At 38.2% G+C, this 20,444-nt stretch overlaps 2 protein-coding genes, 1 long non-coding RNA gene and 1 pseudogene across 9 annotated transcripts in view; 1 reads left to right on the plus strand and 3 right to left on the minus strand.

Moving 5' to 3' along the window:
• Window positions 1-1,090: 1,090 nt before the first annotated feature.
• On the minus strand, window positions 1,091-9,515 carry LOC149016796 (plant-specific TFIIB-related protein PTF2-like; annotated as a pseudogene). Its single transcript, XR_016173590.1, has 8 exons — window positions 9,475-9,515; window positions 7,186-7,401; window positions 6,952-7,074; window positions 6,745-6,843; window positions 4,942-5,002; window positions 4,705-4,814; window positions 4,502-4,572; window positions 1,091-4,120 (listed from the first exon to the last, which is right to left on the minus strand). The product of XR_016173590.1 is annotated as a plant-specific TFIIB-related protein PTF2-like (transcript).
• On the plus strand, window positions 1,097-1,695 carry LOC149016797 (uncharacterized). The gene has a single exon (XM_089154858.1). It carries the CDS (start codon window positions 1,115-1,117, stop codon window positions 1,688-1,690), a length of 576 nt encoding a protein of 191 aa, XP_089010984.1. The 5' UTR covers window positions 1,097-1,114; the 3' UTR covers window positions 1,691-1,695.
• On the minus strand, window positions 6,554-16,438 carry LOC149016798 (Pentatricopeptide repeat (PPR-like) superfamily protein). Of its 5 annotated transcripts, none has more exons than XR_016173373.1 (4): window positions 16,063-16,438; window positions 14,051-15,907; window positions 12,300-12,378; window positions 6,554-7,734 (listed from the first exon to the last, which is right to left on the minus strand). XR_016173373.1 is itself a non-coding variant. In XM_089154861.1 (4 exons), the coding sequence occupies exons 1-3, from the start codon at window positions 16,136-16,138 to the stop codon at window positions 14,067-14,069; spliced, it is 1,827 nt and encodes a 608-aa protein (XP_089010987.1). In that variant the 5' UTR covers window positions 16,139-16,438; the 3' UTR covers window positions 6,554-12,378; window positions 14,051-14,066. The 5 variants fall into 5 exon arrangements, 2 of the variants coding, with proteins under 2 accessions (XP_089010987.1, XP_089010985.1); XR_016173372.1 differs by having other exon boundaries at window positions 6,554-7,519; window positions 7,651-12,378; XR_016173371.1 differs by having other exon boundaries at window positions 6,554-7,074; window positions 7,186-12,378.
• Window positions 16,439-19,029: 2,591 nt separating this feature from the next.
• Window positions 19,030-20,444, minus strand: part of LOC149016799 (uncharacterized) — a 40,479-nt gene continuing 39,064 nt past the window's right edge. For both annotated transcript variants that reach the window (XR_016173374.1, XR_016173375.1), the window contains one exon: window positions 19,030-20,368. This is a non-coding gene — a long non-coding RNA (uncharacterized LOC149016799). The remainder of the gene's footprint in view (window positions 20,369-20,444) is intronic.

The following is a 20,444-nucleotide window of genomic DNA, read 5'->3' on the forward strand; positions in this document are numbered from 1 at the left end:
TTTTCGCTTTTTATTGTTGTTTATTTTAAGACAAAGTGGTTAAGAAACTAGAACTTATTTTTTGACTTGTTTTATTCTCAAAAACTTTTTAATGAAAAAAATATTCTTCACATTTTAGTAAAAAATGTTAGCTTTTGAATTTCACAATGATAAATTAATTTTAATTTATTTAAATTATTTATTCATGAATTAAATCAGCATTGAGATAAGACAAGAACAAGAATATTTATACATCTGTAACCTTGTTGCAGCTTGCAACCAAGCCTAATTGTTTTTTAATTTTTGGATAAGTAAGTATTTTTTTAATTGACAATTTGAAGGTGCTAAAAAAAATTATAACTATATTTTATTCCACGTTTGGGTTAGGAGGGGACAATTTTTTTAAATGAAATTAATGATTCATCTCATCAGTTCGCTTGAAAAATAGACTATTATATACCACGTTTTGGTAATAAATTATGTTTTTCTCAAAGTTGGGAATTATTTTAAATTATCAGTTTCAATTGATTTTAAAAAAAAAAATCTTTAATACATCTATCTCGAAAGGAATATGAATAAGAAAAAAATTAAAAGTTGAAAAAATCATGAATCTATGATATATTTCGATGAACATAAATTAAAAATCCAACAATTAAGGCGAATGAATTATTTCCAAAAAATGCTAACTCATATAATAGATTTGTTTCCCGCAGTCTTATTGGATCCTCTCTGTCGCAAGTTAGATGACATACATGAATAAATAACAATTTGAGTACTGAATCGATATTGAACCATAAACCTTGAATCACAAACCAAGAATCAAACCAAATTCGGTGCTCATACACCGAATTTTACTTGCCTAAAGCCCTAAATCGCAGGCCATTAATGAGAAATGGCTCTTGGTGAGAGGTCTTCTTCAACCCACCAAATCTCTCTCATTCTCTCTCTCTCTCTCTCTCTCTCCCCCCTCTCTATTATAGTTAGAATTAGAAGCATAGTTAGAATTAGAAGCAAAGAAACTCCAAAACTTTCCATATATATCAAGTATTTACATTTCTTGTTCTATCTTTCACTATGAAAACATTTACCATATAAGTCTCAACAAACCTGCCCTTATTCCACTCTCAGAACACTCATGGAACCCCCATCTTGTCCTACTGAGAAAAGAGTTGTCATTGATCACTCCAGCACCGTTGATGCTTCGCGGCCTTTCCGGTCTGTCAAAGAGGCTGTTGCTGTATTCAATGAGAGGAGACTGAGAGTTGATGAACATGATGAACATGCAGTAGCAATTGCCTTGAAGAAAATACAAGCTGAACTGGAGGAGACAAAGAGAGAGTTGAAGCTGCTAAAGGAGAGGGAATCAGAGATAGAGATAGCATTGGCTTCACTAAACGCTGAGCTTCACAGGAACATGTCCAAGATGGCCCAGGCAGAAGCAGCAGCCGCTGCAAAGGAAGTTAAAACAAGAGCTCTAGTTGTTAGGAAGAATAGGGAGGATGACATCATTGAGGAAGAAGAAGAGGTGAAGGACCCAAAAGTGAGGACAACATTAATGGCTGAAATCCTGAGTCAGGCAAAGCAAAAGGGCTCTTACTATGGAATCACAAAGAAGCAAAAGAAGATGATGATGATGATGATGATAAAGAAGAAGAAGCCTATAATTCCCCTTGTGGGAGATTTGCTGTGCCCACGAAAGAAACGTTCCTAAGTAACGAGTCAGCTTCGATGACTGAAGATGGTTTCAAAATCAAGCAAACACAAGGTCTTCATCATCAGAATGGGTGGAAAGAGTAGTCTGCCGTGCTTGCTGAAGATGGGTTTCAAATCCTGCTAATGGATTTCGGCTAAATAATTTCTATTGATGATAAAAGTAAGAAAAACCTAAACCTATGGTCTCTGCTTTTGTTTTTTTTCCTTTCTCCTAGTGATAGTGTCTTCTACCTTACGGTCAAGGGGACTTATGTGTCCAAACCCAGCTAAATCGAACACATTCTTGCAACAGGAGCTAACACTAGCCCTTTTCATGCTGCTGTAAGTACACGGTGATCCTTATTAGCCATTGTCATACTTGTTATCAACTCCAAAAAAATTCCAAATAGAAGGAACTCCAAGACCATTACTTTGAAGGATATCACTAACCGTACAGTACGTACCAAGCCCAATTTTGAGGCTACCACTTGGTTAATTAATGGCACCATGACCATCACTCATAAATGAGAGCTGCAAAAAAGGGTATATATATGAACTTGAATTCACATTTACATTACAAAGAATAGAATTCAGACAAATTCCAAACATCTTTACCAATACCAGAATGCCATATTAAGCACCCTGAAATATGAGAAAAATGTGCCATAAGAAACATGAAAGAACATGCCCAAAAGAAGCGGGGGAAAAAATGATACATACCTTGAAGTAAAATGCATAGATTGAAGTATCAGAATCATAGCCAAAATTTTAGTAGTTACACCCTGAATTGAGAATGTGCAAATCCAATAATGTGTTGTAGTGACCCTGTTCTATTTCCTCCTCATTCACCATATGAAGTAGGAGTATTTCAATAATGCAATCTTCCCAATCAATGAGATCACTCGGCGCTCTCTGCTGCTGCTGCTTCTCAGCTTGCAATTATTCTGAAAGGCAATGATCTTCCATTCCTCCTGAAGCAAAATTACAAGGTTTCATGATTTTATTGATCCGTTGTTTAGCACTCATAATCTTTGCTCGCCTCCTTTTACATGACAACCTACTTGCAACAAAAGACGGAGGCAAAGCATTAAACCCCATGTTCTGCTCCAAAATTTGCTCAAGTGAAAGCTTTTTGCACAAATCCGACTCTCCAGTCCACCAATCTTCAAGCACCAAAACCCTATCTACTCTTCTCTTTTTAATTCTATGACTCTCCAATCTCATCTGTAGGCTCATGATAATTATACTCATTCTTGAATTTTGAATAGATCTTAGACAGACACTCTTGCAACAGTTTTAGCATCTCAATCTCATCAGAACACATATTTGGGATTTCATTCCTGTTCCCAACATCAAAATACTGTGAATCCTTTTCTGTTTTACAATCATAAGTAGGCATTCATCTTCACCCTGCAAGCACTGGTTGACAACATCTTTAACTTCAAACCCAGCAAGTCCTAGTTTCTCATTCCCAATGCCATACTTCGGCTTTGATTTCAACTCTATGTATTGGATCACAAAAGGCACATTTCGGATAATGTTCTTAACTGTAATGTTCTTTCCCCATGGCAAGGCTTGTGCCACTTTAACAAGTGTCTGTAAGAGCTCCTTATACCGTCGTTTTCTTGTAGGCACCGCTGCATGTAATTCCTTTGCTATATCATCAATCCTAGCTTCAACTTGATTTAGTTCAGCTACAAAGGTCAAAATAGCTGCAATTACAGAAAGTGGCTTCCGTCCTGTTGACAAAAACCAATTTATCGCACACTGCAATATAAACCTACCTTGCTTAACCATTTTATCCATCCTATCATTGTATATCCCAGTGAAACAGGGGCAATTTTGAGACGCCTGATCCAAATGGCTCACGATATCAAATTCAGGCAATTTCAAGTCAAGGAAATCAACTACACGTGCAACCATGCAGCCAAGCTCATAAATATCACATCCAATAACTGACGTGACTATAGCAATTGAGAAGGACCACTTGTTCTTTCTCAAGACAATATAAGAGCAAGCACCAACCAGGATAGGGAACCAAGTGCCACAACCAAATTCTCCTTCAGTGATTCTCTCGATCATTTGTTTCACCTCAGCAGAGGTGGCAGCATGGAGGCCTAGATTTAATGAAATTGCTTCAATCTCTTTCTGTGCTCCATAGAGTTTTTTCTCTTTGTAACTCAAATCATTACCAGAGGCAGACGAACCAACGCAAATGAAGGTGCCCTGAGGACCACTGATGCTGCCAAAGTTGTGTTGGAAGTTATCGAATTCTTGCTCAATGCCGCAAGATGTACAGATACAGGTGCTGTAATGTCATCATGGATGACGGTTTTCTTCTTACATCTCCTGCAGGAGTGAGAATGTGAGATGTCAACATCTTCACAAAGACAGACACCTACTAAGCTGGCCTGGGGTTGTTCAAAGAGGCCTTGACAGCACTGCAGTCCTAAACAAATGAAGCAATATTAAACATGGGGTAAGGCCATGATTGGAAGAGGATGATACAAATACCTATGGGCACTAAATGGCCCTAGTCTTCAATAATACTTGAAAAATTCGGCATAAAAACAGGGATGCAACAACATTACAATAAGTGTTTAAAACATTGATAATATTTTTCCTGCTTTAAAATCCAGGAGAAAAAACATGGGCATTAAATCAATATGCAATACATAATAGCACCTAAATTACAAATGCATAAAAGGAAGCCAGCATATTTCATTAGGAAGTTTAAGATGGCTTAAAACTTGAATATGATTGTAAAAATTGAGGTTAAACATTTTCGTAGAAGGCAAAATATGGGGGAACTAAAATAATGGTTTTAAACTTTTACAGGACCAATAATCTGGCAATGCAAACTCATTATTAAAATGCCAGAATATCCAAAGTTCAAACCAACTACAATATAAAAGAAAAATGCATAATAAAAGCCACATTCCATTCCAAATTCCAAAATTCAAGTACCATGCATCAATTACAGAACACTTCCAATAAGCCTGTTTGAATAAAACATATCAAAGTAATAATTACCATATCAGATCACTTTTCAAGCTGAAAATGAATAATTCTGAACATTTATCAAGTAACACATGAAAATCAAACGATAAAATCTGTAATGCAGAAGACGAATTGCAAATTTGCTGAAATTTCAAGACCATTTAAGGCGAACCACAGAATTACTCAAGGAACAGCTACTGTATTGGTCATCTAAAGATCTCATATGAGAAAGAGAGCAGCGGAAGAAAGTAGAACATACCTGATACTTACATGAGTGTTAATACCCAAAGCCCTCACCGCCAGTTGTAGAGCACTTACACAATTGGAGAAGCTACACAATGATTAAAAGAATGCAGTAGGAAAAATAAGTATACTACATACTCTGAAGGAAAATTTGACAATTTAAGAATATGATCCAGCGTTTAAGAAGCGTTACGAAACCAACGAAGCGTCTGTGGCGACAGAGAGAGAAACATACCTAAGTTGAACGGTAAAGAAGCGGAAGACGCTCCCTTGACGTTTTGCAGCGTTTGATCAACGAGAGTTGCAGATGTTGGCTTCTTCTTCCTCACCATGGGAGAGAAAAGCCCGCCTTTCTCTGTCTCTGCTCTGCCCGCCTTTCGATGTGGATCTGAACCAGAACCGGTTCAGCCGACTTATCCCAATGGATTTATATTTGCCACAGCTCCTGCAGCCAACGGGCCGGGTCATCTCCTCGTCGGGGGTGCACTCTGTGCTCCCTGACGGGTTTACAACCACACACTACAATGGGGGCCACAAACAAAAGACAATAAAACATTTTTCTCACCACCTAATCCTGTGGGCCCCATCGTAGTGTGCGGTTGTAAAGCCGTCGAGGAGCACAGAGTGCACCCCCGACGGAGAGATGATTTGGACTCGCAACCAACATTTACGATTTCACCATTTACACATTAGTCGATCCAACAATTGTAAATAAAAGTGTAGGGACTTAAGTATAAATAAATAATTTATATTTTACTTCTTTAAACTTGATATATATCAAATTTACAAGAATAAGTCTCTAACTTGGGTTATACACTTATATGACGAAGTTGAGACCTTAAGAAACTCACTCCCATCCATGGAAACCCTCGGTAATTTTTGGATGAAGAACCCAAGACCTAGAGTGGTTGAAGTAGATTGCCGGCGGGAAACACCATTTAAACGGTGACCGTGGGAAAACCCTAATTCAGATCTAAGGATAAAACTTCAGAAAACCATTAAATGTGAGCTTAAATTTATTTTCTCTTCACAATCATCTAAAGCCTCAACACCACTTGAATAGTTGTAATTTGGTTTTGCTTTAGAGGCTATCCATCTTTGGATTCTCTTCTATTCCCCTAACAGTACAACATTGTTAGGGGAAATCTATGGATTTCACTCCTTACCCATACACATGGCACAATCCCGACATTCGGCTGCAGCATAAAAATCTCAATTCACTTATTATTTTTGGGAAATCTCATTTACATCCTCCATGTGGACTTGCCTAATGCAAGTTACGACTTTACATGTCCCATTGACAAATAAAAATTGTTTTTTTACCCCTTTTACGGATTACCTAGCTATAACGACCTTACTTGAACAGGATCTGTTCTATGAGTCTGGATCAGCGACCCGTACGGGGAGCACAAAGTGCTCCCGACCCCACGCTTCCTGACCACAAACATCAGTGGGACCCACGGTGAAAAACACTTTTTGGAAAAAATAAAAAAAAGTTTTGTTTTTTCACCAGTGGGACCCACTGATGTTTGTGGTCAGGAAGCCATGGGGAAGCACTCCCGACGGGGAGAAGATCCGAATTCCTATTCTATAGGCTCGAACCTCTGTATCCTTGAGTTCTAAGGATTACCTAGCCACTAAATCGTGAAAAGAGTCATTATTTTCTACTTAAAAAAGATTTTTAAAAAAATTTGAAAATCCCTTTTTATTTGGAACAAATTGGAATGACACATGGATGTATTTTTAACGTTATATGGTGACTTGTTAGGATTGTATGTAGAAACAGTAAGATAGAAATAATCTTATATTTAAACCTTCGACTTTCCACACCTTCCCCTCTCCTCTCCTGCAACATTCATTCTGAACCCAGAAATGAAGACAACATACACAATTGGGTTCTGATTTCCAACGGCAACCCCTAAAACGAAGCTAGTCAGAAAACCCAAGTAGAACGACATGTACACAAGTAACAAACATAACATACAGAATTATACAACTCCCTAAGAAGAAATGGAATCTATTGCATGCATATTATACTATGGAGTATGGATATCTCTACTGATACTGGCATTCATGGCCGCATTGTCCACATTTTTATCTTCACCAACAATCTCCAAAAGGAAGACGACATTATAGGAAGAGGACAAGAATGCATTCATACTGCAGCAAACAAGGCAGGATCATAGAGAGATGTTCCCAGGTTCTTCAGACATAGAGATCATAGAATTTTGCAAGGAATTTCAAGATCAGATATTCCATCAGAAGACTAACCTTGAGAAGCCTTCATTTATTTTAAATTCCCAGCTTGAACTGAAGCATTTGCTCAGAAGATGAATTGAGAATCCTACTACAAAAGAGAAGCAGGAAAGGAAGAAGCGAATATGCTGATCAAATAGCAGAAATAACATTTTAATATTTCTACCAACACAACAGCCCAAACCCATTCTCCCACTGTTGACATCTTGCGATTCACAAACACAGAAATGCCTGAAAACACACCAACTTAAGAAGCAACTAGAGCAAAATTACCTCAGAATGAAGTCAATTATTAAAAAACTGGAGGATATTGAAGAACATGGAAAATTTGAGAGTAAAGCTCCCGCTTCTATAAAATAAGAGCAAAGTGAGGGAGAGAAGGAAAAGACTTCTGAACATTATCAATCACAATTTAGAGGGGACATCATACGTTAGAAAAATTCTAAATGTCAACATTACCCTTGCGAAGTGTGTCTTTACCTTAAAGGAAAGCTTTTGTAAACAATCAGACATTGTTAATGAGTCAGGGGTGGCGCCTTCTTACTGAACCTCAGTCTGTTTGGGCTAGAGTTCTTAAAGGGAAATGTTAGAACAAATACCGAGAAATCATGAACAAAAATAGAAACAAACACAAAGATTTAACATGTTTACCCACGGGTGAGGATAAAAAAAACTTTCACCATGTAGAGCGAAGATTACAAGTGAGATCTCTACACCAATTGCCAAAAGGAGTTACAAAAACTTTTATCCAAAACCGTAATACAAACCAAATCTCATAACGACTCTATAAAAGAACATAAGATACACATTTATATAGTTTAATTGGATAAATGGGGCAACCTGTTTGTTTCTATCACAGATCTTACAAATCATGTCATTTGGGTCCCGCACCAAAATATATTAATGCAAGTCCATCTTTGAAGTCAGATACACGAATTTGGATCACACATAACAGAAAATAATTCCCAAAGTCATCTCTCTGACCCAAAAACATACAAGAAACAGGTCCCAAACCATTTTCTTTTTTGGTAAAGAAGCGGTTTATTTGAACTTCAAATCTCTGGGAAAGAGACAACCTAAATTGTCTACCAGAATAGGCCAACAAGGAAAAGGGGTGGGGATTCTTCTCTATACAGGAAAGACTGAGATTTGGCTTCATGCTTAGCAGGTAAAAATCAGCGACATTGTTGTCTTCAATCAATTTGTGTTGAAAGCGGATTTCTTCAAAATTTGATGCAAGCTCAAGAGCATCCTATATTGTAAGTCTAATCCTCTTTGCTGTCACTCTGCTTTTTTTTTGAAGTATTACAATGGCAAGGTTATCTCCCTTAATTGTCAGTTTGCTAATGCTCTTCGCCTTATCCCAATAAAGCCCTTCGAACGGCCAATGCCTCAGCAACTGAAGCACTGCGACTCCCACATCCTCCTGCCAAGCGGAAAATAAATTTTCCTCTATGGTCTTTGCAATTCCATCAAGTGCAGCGTGCTTAAGCTGTTCTAAAGATGACCCTTCCAGATTGATTTTCAATCATTCTGGTTCCGGTGCTTGCCATCTTATTTTCTTTGAAGCTCTATTATGAGTTTCCGTCTTCCTTGCTGCTGTAGCATATTCCTGAGTCCAACTGCTCTGCAAATTGAATGACCTGTGTTGTTTTCTTTGAAGTCTTGCCATGCATGCAATTTGTAAAATTAAGACCAGAAAGCGTTAAGATGTAAGTATAGGTTGTTCATTCTCTGCTTATCCTTGCTTTGTGAAGCTGCTTCAATTGAGATTGTAGATTTCCATTTTCCTGCCAAAAGCAATCTTCCAAGCTATTCCAGATTGTTTTTACTTGTAGTGTGGCTAATGAATATGTGTCCCATATCCACGTCTGATGCTCCACAGAGAACACAGGTATCTGAATGTTGCACCCTTTTTTCTTAAGACATCCACTGTTGGCAGCTTCTTGTGTAAGCTTTCATAACAACAAGAGTATTTTCGGGGCCAGTGACACGTCTTAGTTTGGGCCAGTGTTTTTCCTCTGCTCGATTGCCTTTCTCATGTGCCAACCTCTAAGCTGAAGCTACAGAAAAAGCTTCATTTAAAGTAGGAAACCACACCACTTTATCTTCTTGCTCTTGAATTGGAAGAGGAATATTAAGAATTTTTTCAGTGAGATAAGCAGCCACCTCTCTTCTATGAGTTCTTTGTTCCAAGTCTGACTCTCTTGTTTGATGAAGTCAAGTACAAGAGTAGGAGCTTCTTGTGTTAGGGGATAAGGTGCCTTAAGTGTTAGTGGTAAGACCATTTCTTGTCTGTCTTACCTTGTTGCAGCAGATATCTTGCATATAGGATTGATTTCCATCCCTAAGACGCAACCTCTTAAATCTTGTTGTCTCCGAAGTGTAGGTAATGGTCTGGATAATTTTTTCTAGCATGATCCTTGGGTGCCTTCTATTTGTTTTCGTTCTTTACCCTTAGATTTGGTTAATGGTCATCTTAATTAAACAGTCGTGAATTTTATTTCTTCTAGCTCGTGCAATACTGAATCTCTTCGCCATGCTCTACCTGACCATTTCATCTCTCCTATCACCCAAGTATTGATTTCCTCTGATTTGGATTCATGGCGGTGCTTGTTATCTAAAAATCGGTTCCTTCTCTACCTACAAAGCTGTGCTTTTGTTGTCTCATGAAACCCCTTGATGTGCTACCTATAAGAGGTGGTGGCAGTTTTCTGGAAGCTTAATGTGCTTTGCCTAAATTTAAGATATTTTGTGGCAGCTTTTTCAAATGGCTTGAATCCATGAAAAAAAAGAAGTGTTGCAAGTAAATATGTAGATATAATTAAGGATATGTATGATGGTTTGGTGACTAGTGTTAGAACAGTGGGGGGACAAAGTAATGAATTCCCGATAACAGTTGGGCTATATCAAGGGTCAACTTTAAGTCCATATCTATTTGCACTGGTAATGGATGAATTAACCAAAGACATTCAAGATGAGGTCCCCTGGTGTATGCTTTTTGCAAATGATATTGTGTTGATTGATGAGACCCAAGTGGGGATTAATACCAAATTAGAATCATGGAGAGTAGCTTTGGAATCAAAAGGCTTTAAACTTAGTAGGTCGAAGACAAAATATCTAGTTTGTAACTTTAGTCATGATCGGGCATATTCTATTAAAGCTTAAAGGAAAATTTTATAGGACCGTTGTTCAACCAGCTATGATGTACGGTGCAGAGTGTTGGACTGTTAAAAAGAATCATATAGATAAACTCAGTGTAGCAGAAATGAGGATGCTAAGATGGACGAGTGGCAAAACTATGATGGATAAGATAAGAAATGACCATATTAGAGTTGGTCTGGAGTTGCTCCCATAAGTGATAAGCTTCGAGAAAGTCGTTTGAGGTGGCACGGCCACGTTCAACGGAGACCTATAAATGCCCCTGTATGGAGAAGTGATATAATCCATATTGAAGGAACTAGAAAAGCTAAAGGTAGACCTAAGATAACCTTAGGAGAAGTGGTGAGAAAAGATATGTATAGCTTAGGCCTTGTATCTAGCATGGCCTCAAACAGAACTAATTGGAGGGCAAGAATCCATGTAGCCGACCCCATTTAGTTGGGACAAGGCTTATTGTTGTTCTTGTTGTTTTTCAAATGGCTTACCTGTTTTCATAGATCTCACCAATTGAAGTCCTGACAAACCTTCTTGCAGACTTTGTTACTCATCTATGAGTCAGTTTGGCACTTCTTGTTATCTTTCCCTTGGTCTAAAAGAATTTGGGCTGGGGACCCATTAGGTTGGCAAACAGAGAATTTCTCTGCTCCCTCCGTGACCCAGTGACATATCAACATCTCCTTTCTGTTTAAAAGGAATACAAAGTGTGCCTCATGGTTCTTCTGTCTTCTCCATCACATGTTATTATATTTGGCATACCTGTAATTCTGTCTTCTTTAGAAGTCGCAGACCAAACCCTAATTCTACTTGTTGCTAATTCTATCTTCTTTAAAAGTTGCAGACCAAACCCTAATTCTACTTTGTTGCTGATCCACAAATGACTTTGTTTACCTGGCATTTAGCGCACCACTTCTAGTGGTGCCATTGATCTCTCCCAAACTCTCCCTATTTTCCTTTACCGTCCAACTTCGGACCAATTCACAAACCCTACTTTAACTATTGCAAGGTACAATCTGGAGCAGTAGCTGGGAATGGGTGGACTTTGTGTTTCATAAGTAATGGCTGTTTACATGGCTCAGGATGACGGTTTTTTGAAACAAACAGACCAGATAGATGCTATCCTGACTACATTGAGTCATGGAGTACGTAAAGCTTTGGACATGGGATTTACTGCAATTACTTTCCGGGTAAATGAGGATCATCTCCTCACTCTTTTCCCAACACAGTCTTGATCCTGGCCTCTACAGCATATGGATCTCCTAATCTAGGTGTCTTAGGTTTTCACCTAATATTACCATTTCACAATGTTTTTCACCAGAAATTATGTGTTTTTTGCCTATCAGGCTTTCTTAGCCACACAACAGGATTCCAGCTTGGTTGTCCACCAAAAAGTCTTGTAAAACTGCCATTTTGGAGTTAAATTTTATATTTCTTCGACAGATTAAATCCAATAGATTGCTTTTCTAATTTTCCAAGGACAAGTTTGCAGTTTCTTGAATGTAGATTTTTCTCTTTTGTTTCTGGAGAATAGATTGAAAATTCAGCACAACTAAAGTCTGTACTGTGAGTGTCTCTCGCCTGCTGTCCTTAGCCAAAGCCATACTTCTAAAATTTTGGGTTTCACTTTGTTTTTCTCCTTATTTCTGATGCCAGCTTGTAAAGTAAAATATGAAGATTGTAGTCTTTTTAGGTTAAAAGAATGAAAGGATAAGTAGTTCATTTTAAATTCACACGTTTCTATTGAATAGCTCATGAGGTAAAACTATACTTTTCCATTAACCACTAACAGCAGACTAACACCATCAGGTTTCATGGGTCTTCAAGTGATGCTTTCAAAAGTGGGGGACTTTTAAGCAATCGGGCCATAGTGGGGTTGGGGGGGTTTTAATATTCCCCCACCTCTTCTTTTCCCAAAATAGAAACGTGTAAAGAAACAAAAGTTCCCATCCAGTATAATTTTTGAAGCATACCTATAAAGGGTAATCAGAAGCACATATGCAACCAAATTCTTTTATGTTACATAATGCCTCGATCCTTTAGCTTTCTTCCCTGCAAGATTCAAAATGGTAGCACATGAAACCTAGTTGAAAAAATCGAACCATTAAACAAAATGTATTTAACCAACTATGTTACATTTCTCTGATATCTTCTGACAAGGGATTAGGTAATGGAGGAGAGAAGCCCTAGCATGAGGGGATAGAGAGTAAAAGTAAATAAACAATCATGTCTGGCTCTTAACAGGAGTAATATTGCCTCGAACTCTTCAATCTGAAAAACAGGGATGATGATGCCCAAATTTGCAGGAAGAATCTGTCTTCATTTTTAAAGCTACATTTCCCCATAGATCTGCAGGGGGGAGAAGGAAATTGCGGAAAGAGATGGCATGCATGTGAAGAAAAATGCTAACAAAGGGAGACAGTTTGGGACAGAAGATAATAAACCTAAGGATATAGAGTTTGAAGAACACGGTACCTCAGATTTAGAGGGAAAAAAAAATGTACCAAGGTTAATAGAAATGTGGGAGCGAAAAAGATGTAAGAGAATGAATAAGAGGCGTAATAAAAATAGGAAAGAAGAACGAACTAGTAAAATGAAAAAGTAGCCATGGAGCATGAGTTTGAACTGATACAATAACATGTGATAATTTCATATAAAAGCATGAATTCACGTTTAGTGGCTTACTTTTCTTCTGATATTTTATCTTTCTGTTTGTCTTTAATATCTACTGCTTCTCATAGTAATGCTTTCTTTTCTTTTTAGTTTTCCCTGAATCCTTTGTATCCTGTCAATTCAATTTTTATCTTCTAAATTTCTAATGTAGAATACAAACTTTCTTCAATTGAAATCTTTTGTCTTTGATTTATTCATCCTTCTTCAAAACCTCTCTCGATGAACAGCTTCATAACCAAACACTCTCATCCTCTCTCAAATGCCATCTCTCTTGCATGCAAACTGCCACTTAGATGGAGATCTGCCTCATTGTGCAGCCAAAAGGAAAGAAGAGCCAAGTTCAAAGCTTCCACTCCCCAGAACACGTGGGTGCACCTTTAATTGGTATTAAGATGAGTTCTGAAGCAATCTTCACTCTCTCCTCATAAATGTAACTATCTATTTAGGAACAAAAGAGTTCACTCTTCGTCTATGAGAGGACTCGGAGAAAACATTTACTGGTTACTTGCTCAGTTATCTCACATATATCAGCAACAAATTTAGAATCACAAGTTTGGGTTTGCTTATTACAACCTACATCCGACCTCATGGATGTTGAAGGTAAGGTTGGGCTGAATGAACATTCTTCTGTTTATGGGGTGGCAATATAGTAACATACTGTGAATATAGATTGAAACAAGTTGCCTTCTTTCGTTTTCTTCACATTTTCACAATTTCTAAAGTTTCCTTTTTTATTTTTTATTTGTAAGGATGTTAATGCATAGTCTGAAACGTCTTGAAGATAGATTGAAACAAGTAGCCATCTTTCTTTTTGTTCACTGTTTTCACAATTTCTAAAGTTTCCTTTTTTATTTTTTATTTGTAAGGGTGTTAATGTAGTCTGAAACGTTGTTTGTGCTATTTCTCAGCTCATCTAAAACTCAGTGACTCATCAAAGAATATTCAATATTCTAATTAGAGACTAAAGTTATGAAATGCAGCCCCATACATAAGGTGAAAGAGACCTGGTATTAATACTAATATGACGAGGTAAATAGTGACAAAGACATACCATATCCCTCTGAGTCTTACAGAGATGAATGTATCTGTTCTTCATCAATTTTACCTACAGCTTCAAGAAGAGATGAATAGGTAATGATATCATATTCAAATCCATTTGATTTCATCTCTTTCATTAACTTTGCTGCCTCCTCGAACATACCAGCACGACTAAGGCAGCCAAGAACTGTGTTGTATGAGATAGCATCTGGCTTAATATTTGAATGCTTCATCTTTGTAAGCATTTCCATTGCGCGTTCAGGGCCACCTGTCTTTGCCAAGCCATTCAAAATAATGTTGTGTGAGTTTAAATCCGGAGAGCAACCCTCCTCTTCCATTGTTCGAAGCATGGAACGAGCCTCATCCATCATGCCAACCCTCACCATCCCTGACATGAGGGCATTATAAGTATAAACATCCGGCTTGCACCCAAGAGTCTTCATTTCATTGAAAAGGTCCACAGCTTCACTGAGACGTCCACATTTCCCAAAATGTCTGATCATCACAGCATATATCCGGGCGCTTGATGATCCACAGTTCTCTTTTAGTTCCTGAAATAACTCATTTGCTGCTTCATACCGTTTTGCTTTTCCAAGAGCAACAATAAGACTGCAGTAGGCAGCAGGGCAAGGAGGGAAACCCTTCTCATCCATCTCCTCCAGCAGCATTAAAGCTTTCTCAACTCTATTTGTCTTGCAAAAGCCATCAATCAGAATTGAATAAGTAAACGCACTGGGAACAATGCCCTGACTCTTCATCTTCTCAAACAAGGAAGCAGCATCAGATGCAGGAGCCTTGCAATGAAAAATAGATTTAATTAAAGTGTTATATGTCACCACATTTGGTGTGCACTGGGAAGAACCCATTTCCTCAAACAGCTTAGCAGCTTCGCTCAACCGGCCGGCCTTGCCTAAGATGTTGATTAAATTGTTCATGAGCACCACATCTGGGTTGCAGCCATCTTTTTGCATATCAAAGAAGGCCCCATAAGCCTCTTCAACCCTTCCAGCTTTCCCCAGCCCCTTGATCAATTCAGTGTACGTAAATACTGTAGGAGTACAACACTTCCTTTTCATTTCACGGAACAAAGCCAAAGCTTTCTCAACCCTTCCCAACTTGAATGATATCTCAATCAAATTAGTATAAATCCTTGCTGTGGGCTCCAATCCATTCTCCTTCATTTCATCGAACAGTCTAATAGCAGAGTCCTCACGCCCTAACTTGCTAAATGTGGACACTAGCGCAGCGTAGGTAACAGTGTCAGGGAGACAATTTCCCTCATTACACATTTCATTATAGAGTTCATGGACCTTCTCATGATGACCCTCCTGCATTAGCATCAAGATCATGGCATTATACGTGCTTGCTGTAGGTTTGCACTTACGGGCCTTGACCTGGTAGAAGATAGAGACTGCCTTATTAACCATTTTAGCCTTGCCCAAAATCCGAACAATCTCAGATAACTCGGAAGGTCCAACGATGGAGTTGCTACGAACCATCTCTTGGATGGTCTTCCATACTTCACCAAAACGTCCAGCATCGTCCAAGCAACGGATCAGAGCCATGTATGTGCTTGAATCATGTTCGAAATTCTTCCTCTTGCCAACCCACTTAAAGAACTGTATCTTAACATTGATCTCTACATCTATATTCATGACCTCACGAACCAGACGATGATCAACCTTCAGCATCAGTACTTCCAACGCCTTCTCAGCGTCAGGACCCCACTTGAATATCTTCAAAATCCTCTTAAATCTCTCATCCAATGCACGAACAGAGGGGTCATTCCTTGGTCGTTTGGGATTTGTGTAGAGATGCACGGGCGGATTCTGGGGACTTGGCATGCGGAACATTTTGACAATCTCATTTTCTTCACCATAGAGAAAAATTGAAATTCATTAGAAACACTACTTGAGATGGTTTGAAATTATGAGAGTGTCATTCGCAGAAGAAAACCGAGAACCAGTTGAAACGGATACAGACAATAAGGGAGGGAGAGTGAGCGAGAGAGAGAGTGGGTTCTACCTGTTTGCTTAATTCTCTCACAGAGCCTAGTCGAAGTTGAGATCGAACGCCTCGTAAAAATATATCTCGAAGTCATTTCTTCACCAAGAGAACTAAACCTCTAGCCACCTTCGACAAGCTGCTGGATATGCATAACCAAAGAAGCAAAAATGATATCTTGATGCTTGACCGCCCCACCACTAAACTATCTCATTATTCTTGAAGACCCGAAGATGCTCTGGCAACTACAAACCAGGCTTGGGTAGCCTTTCCTTTGAGCCAAAACCCCAAACCTGTCACCACGACCTCTTCTCCGCTCTCACCCCTGCACAACCTACTGCGTTTCAGGGCTCGATCAAATCAACCTCTCTCCCTAACATAGTGTTAAAGCTTTAGTCCCACATCGCCACTTGTGGACAAAAAGGGATGGGAGGAGGTCATAAAAGAAAGCCTCCCCTCCTTGTGTAATGTATCTCAAAAGAATATTTTCCTCTTGCATTGATTATTTAAATAGTGGAGTTTCTTTCTTGCTAGTCAGTTGTTTTTTTCGTAAATATTTTTGTTGGTTTAGGGTGTGAGTATTTGCTTATTGTATGCTCTGTGATTGCCACTTTAGTGGATCCTTCATATCAGAAAAATAAGTAATATACTGTTTTTTGTTACGGAGGTGTTAACTGTCAAGGAGGTTTGCGATCACCTCGATCACCTCATCAAGCAGTTCGTGATAAAATCAATGGCAGCAAGTATCGAAATCAGCAAGTTTGACGGCACAAAATTCTCATTGTGGAAAATGAAGATGAAGGCATTATTGATAAAGGATAACTGCTTTGAAGCAATCAGTGATCGGTCGGCGGAGATCACAAATAATGAAAAGTGGAATAGAATAAATGCAATGGCCCTTTTCAATTTGTATCTAGGATTATCTGATGATATTTTAGCAGGTATAGAAGAGAAGAAAACTGCTAAGGAGGTTTGGGAACACCTCATCAAATTGTATGAAGTCAAGGATCACCTCATCAAATTATATGAAGCCAAGTCACTTCACAACAAAATTTTCTTGAAGAGAAAATTGTATACCTTACGGATGTCAAAATCTATATCAGTTACAGAGCACTTACATACTCTAACTTCATTATGTTCTCAACTTTCAACGTTGGGACATAATATTACGCTAAAAGAACGTGCTGAAATTTTACTCCAAAGTCTTCCAGATTCATATGACCAATTCATCATCAATTTAACCAGTAATATCCTCTCTGATTATCTGGTATTTGATGATGTTGCTGCTGCAATTCTTAAAGAAGAAAATAGACGAAAAAGCAGGGAAGATAGACAGGCAAGATCACAAGAAGCGGAAGTCCTGTCTATAACACAAGGAAGATCAATGGAATGTGATTCTAGTGGGAGTCACAATCAAGGAAGGTCAAAATCCAGCGGTAAGAAGAATTTCAAGTGTTATAATTGTGGCAGAATGGGACACTTGAGAAATGAGTGTCAATTCAAAAGGAGTGTAGATAAAGCAGAAACATCTTAAGTGTACGTTGCTAAAGGAGATATTCATTACAGCGAACTAGCAACGGTAGCCAAGGATAGATTGGAGCTCACTGATTCTTGGATCTAGGATTTGGGAGCATTGAAAATTGGGCCACATGTTAAAGCAAGGGTTGAAGGTTCTCGCAGAATGGAAATTACTCCCGGGCTTCACAAAGGTTTCAGTACCTTTTTGTGAGCACTGTGTTACAAGTAAGTAGCATAGATTGAAGTTTAATGCATTTGAATCTAGGAGTAAAAGTATTCTAGAATTAGTTCACTCTAATATATGGCAAGCACCGGTTACATCTCTGGGAGAAGCGATGTACTTTGTATATTTTATTGATGATTATTCCAGAAGATGTTGGGTGTTTCCTATCAAGAAGAAGTCATATGTGTTTCCAGTTTTCAACAGAATGGAGTAGCGGAGCAGATGAATAGAACTCTACTCGAAAGAACGAGAGCCATGTTAAGAACTGCAAGTATGACTAAGTCATCGAATGCTGCTCTATGTTATGAAGGATCTGAATTTACTGTCAGAGGATATGTTGATTCTGATTTTGTAGGTGATCTTGATAAAAGGAAATCCACTACTGGCTATGCATTTACAATTGCAGGAAGAGTTGTGAGCTGGGTATCTTAACTATAGACAGTTGTAGCACTGTCTACAATAGAGGCTGAGTATATAACAGCTACACAAGCTTGTAGAGAAGCAATCTGGATAAAAATATTCATGGAAGAACTTTGGCACAAATAAGAGAAGATTCTCTTATATTGTGATAGTCAGGGTGCCTTGCACATTGCAAGGAATCCAATTTTTCATTACAGGACAAAACACGTAGGAATACAATATCATTTTGTTAGTGAAGTGATGGAAGACGAAAGGGTGGATATACAGAAAATCCACACAAAAGAGAACCTAGTAGATACATTGACAAAGGTAATCAATACTGGCAAGTTCATTTGGTGCAGATCTTTGTATGGCTTGACAGAGATGTAGATAACATGGTGGTGGCAAGATAGAGAACGGTGTGAAGATTGATTGGTTCTCAATCTAATCTCTAAGTGGGAGATTGTTGAAATTTTAGTCCCACATCGCCTGATGTGGGACAAGAAGGGATGGGAGGAGGTTATAAAAGAAAGCCTCCCCCTCCTTATGTAATGTATCTCAAAAGAATATTCTCCCTGTTGTATTTATTATTTAAATAGTGGAGTTTCTCTCTTGCCTATAGTTTTTTCCATTAAAGGTTTTCCACGTAAATTTTTGTGTTTTCTTTATTTGTTGATTGCCCTATCTGGTGGTATTTATTACCCGACACGTAGGCCATATGCTATAATATGCTCTCTCGCTCCTAGTAAGTGCGTTGTGTATATGGGAAAATTATTCACATAAAGCAAAAGGTGTCAAAATCAATTATTGTTCACAAATTTTTTTCTTCCGGGAAGGGTGGCTGGGGCTTTACTCACATGGTAAAAAAAATTCTACACACACATGATGTGAATTTAACATTGTGAGTTGAATCATTTCCTCTTCATATGCGTAGAAGATCCAACCTCAATTAAAAAATGATTTGAGGCCATGAGGGTTTCAAATAGGTGATTGATTTTGAACTGAAATGCTGCTCCAAGTAAAACAATTGAGAAGCCTTTCTGCAAAGAACAGTGAAAGAGCACATAAAAAACTTCTCATATAATTTGGGCGATCTGAAGGCCTACATGGACTCGCTTGTTAGGATCAAGTGATCCTCTTCCTCGGTTCTTACCTCTCAGAGCTATCTTTGACTTAATGGAGCATTTGACAGGGAATTTTTTTTGTTGGTTCAAGAAACGATTTTAAATTTTTTATTCATCTCTTCTTTGTTACAAGACTCTTTTGTGTAATATCTTCAACACACTAACTAATTCAAAACATAGCCTAACAGCTTCAAACAACAGTAACATCTCTTTGAGGTCATTGTACAGCAAGATATGCATTTCAATTTCATGTGGAAGAATAATCCCTGCTTAATCAGCTCTACAGCTCCAGAGTCAATCAAAGCTCTATATGCAAACCCAGAAAACGATCATTAGGCATATCTTCAGCTATCTCTCCAGCTTCCCTTTCCCATACAGTTCATGTCTCAGTGATATCCAGTTCAGTGATCAGTTTGATAAATTATCTAAATTATATACAAAGAAAAACAAATGAAATGAAGAGGGAGAAAACCCACATCAAGCCATGATGTCACTTACAGTTTTTTGGGTGAATGATATTACTTACAGTAGATCCAACAGGACTATAAGTTTGTTAAAACAACAAACCCTTACTCTGGTGATGCTTGTTTTGTGGTTGAAATATCTCTCTGAAACATCAGAAGATTATGTCTCTTCAAAAGGAAATGAGACTTGTTTTAACAAAGAAAATTGGGTAGTACATACGCAGATGACATGGGAATATGAATCTATGCAACAACTCCACTTCAGATCAAGGTCATTGCTGCCCAGTTTCTTTTCTTCCCCAGTGAACATCGTAAGGCCTGACAATACCCGATCTTAAGAAATTCTTCTATCGATTCCAATAATCTTCCTTACTTCATTACTCAAAGCAGGTCTATCTTAAAGCATGCTGCGCATATCCTTCTATTTAATGTACCTTACACATAAGTTAAAACGTTGGAGCTTGATGTAAAAGCTAATAGGCCTTTTTGCTAGTTGAGGTCTTCCCCTCCACCCAACAGTTCAAAAAATTTGGACAGGACAACAGCATCATTGTATCTCTCACAGATAACCATTCCTCCTGAAGAGAATCATCAACATCCTTGTACAAAAGGTCAAACCACAAACTCAGATGCAACAAGTCATAAGAAAGAGTGCCTACAAGAGAAAAGAAATGC

The sequence above is a fragment of the Hakea prostrata genome, chromosome 5, assembly GCF_041222555.1.
Source record: "Hakea prostrata isolate BN-2017 chromosome 5, UWA_Hpros_2, whole genome shotgun sequence".
Classification (NCBI taxonomy): Eukaryota; Viridiplantae; Streptophyta; class Magnoliopsida; order Proteales; family Proteaceae; genus Hakea; species Hakea prostrata.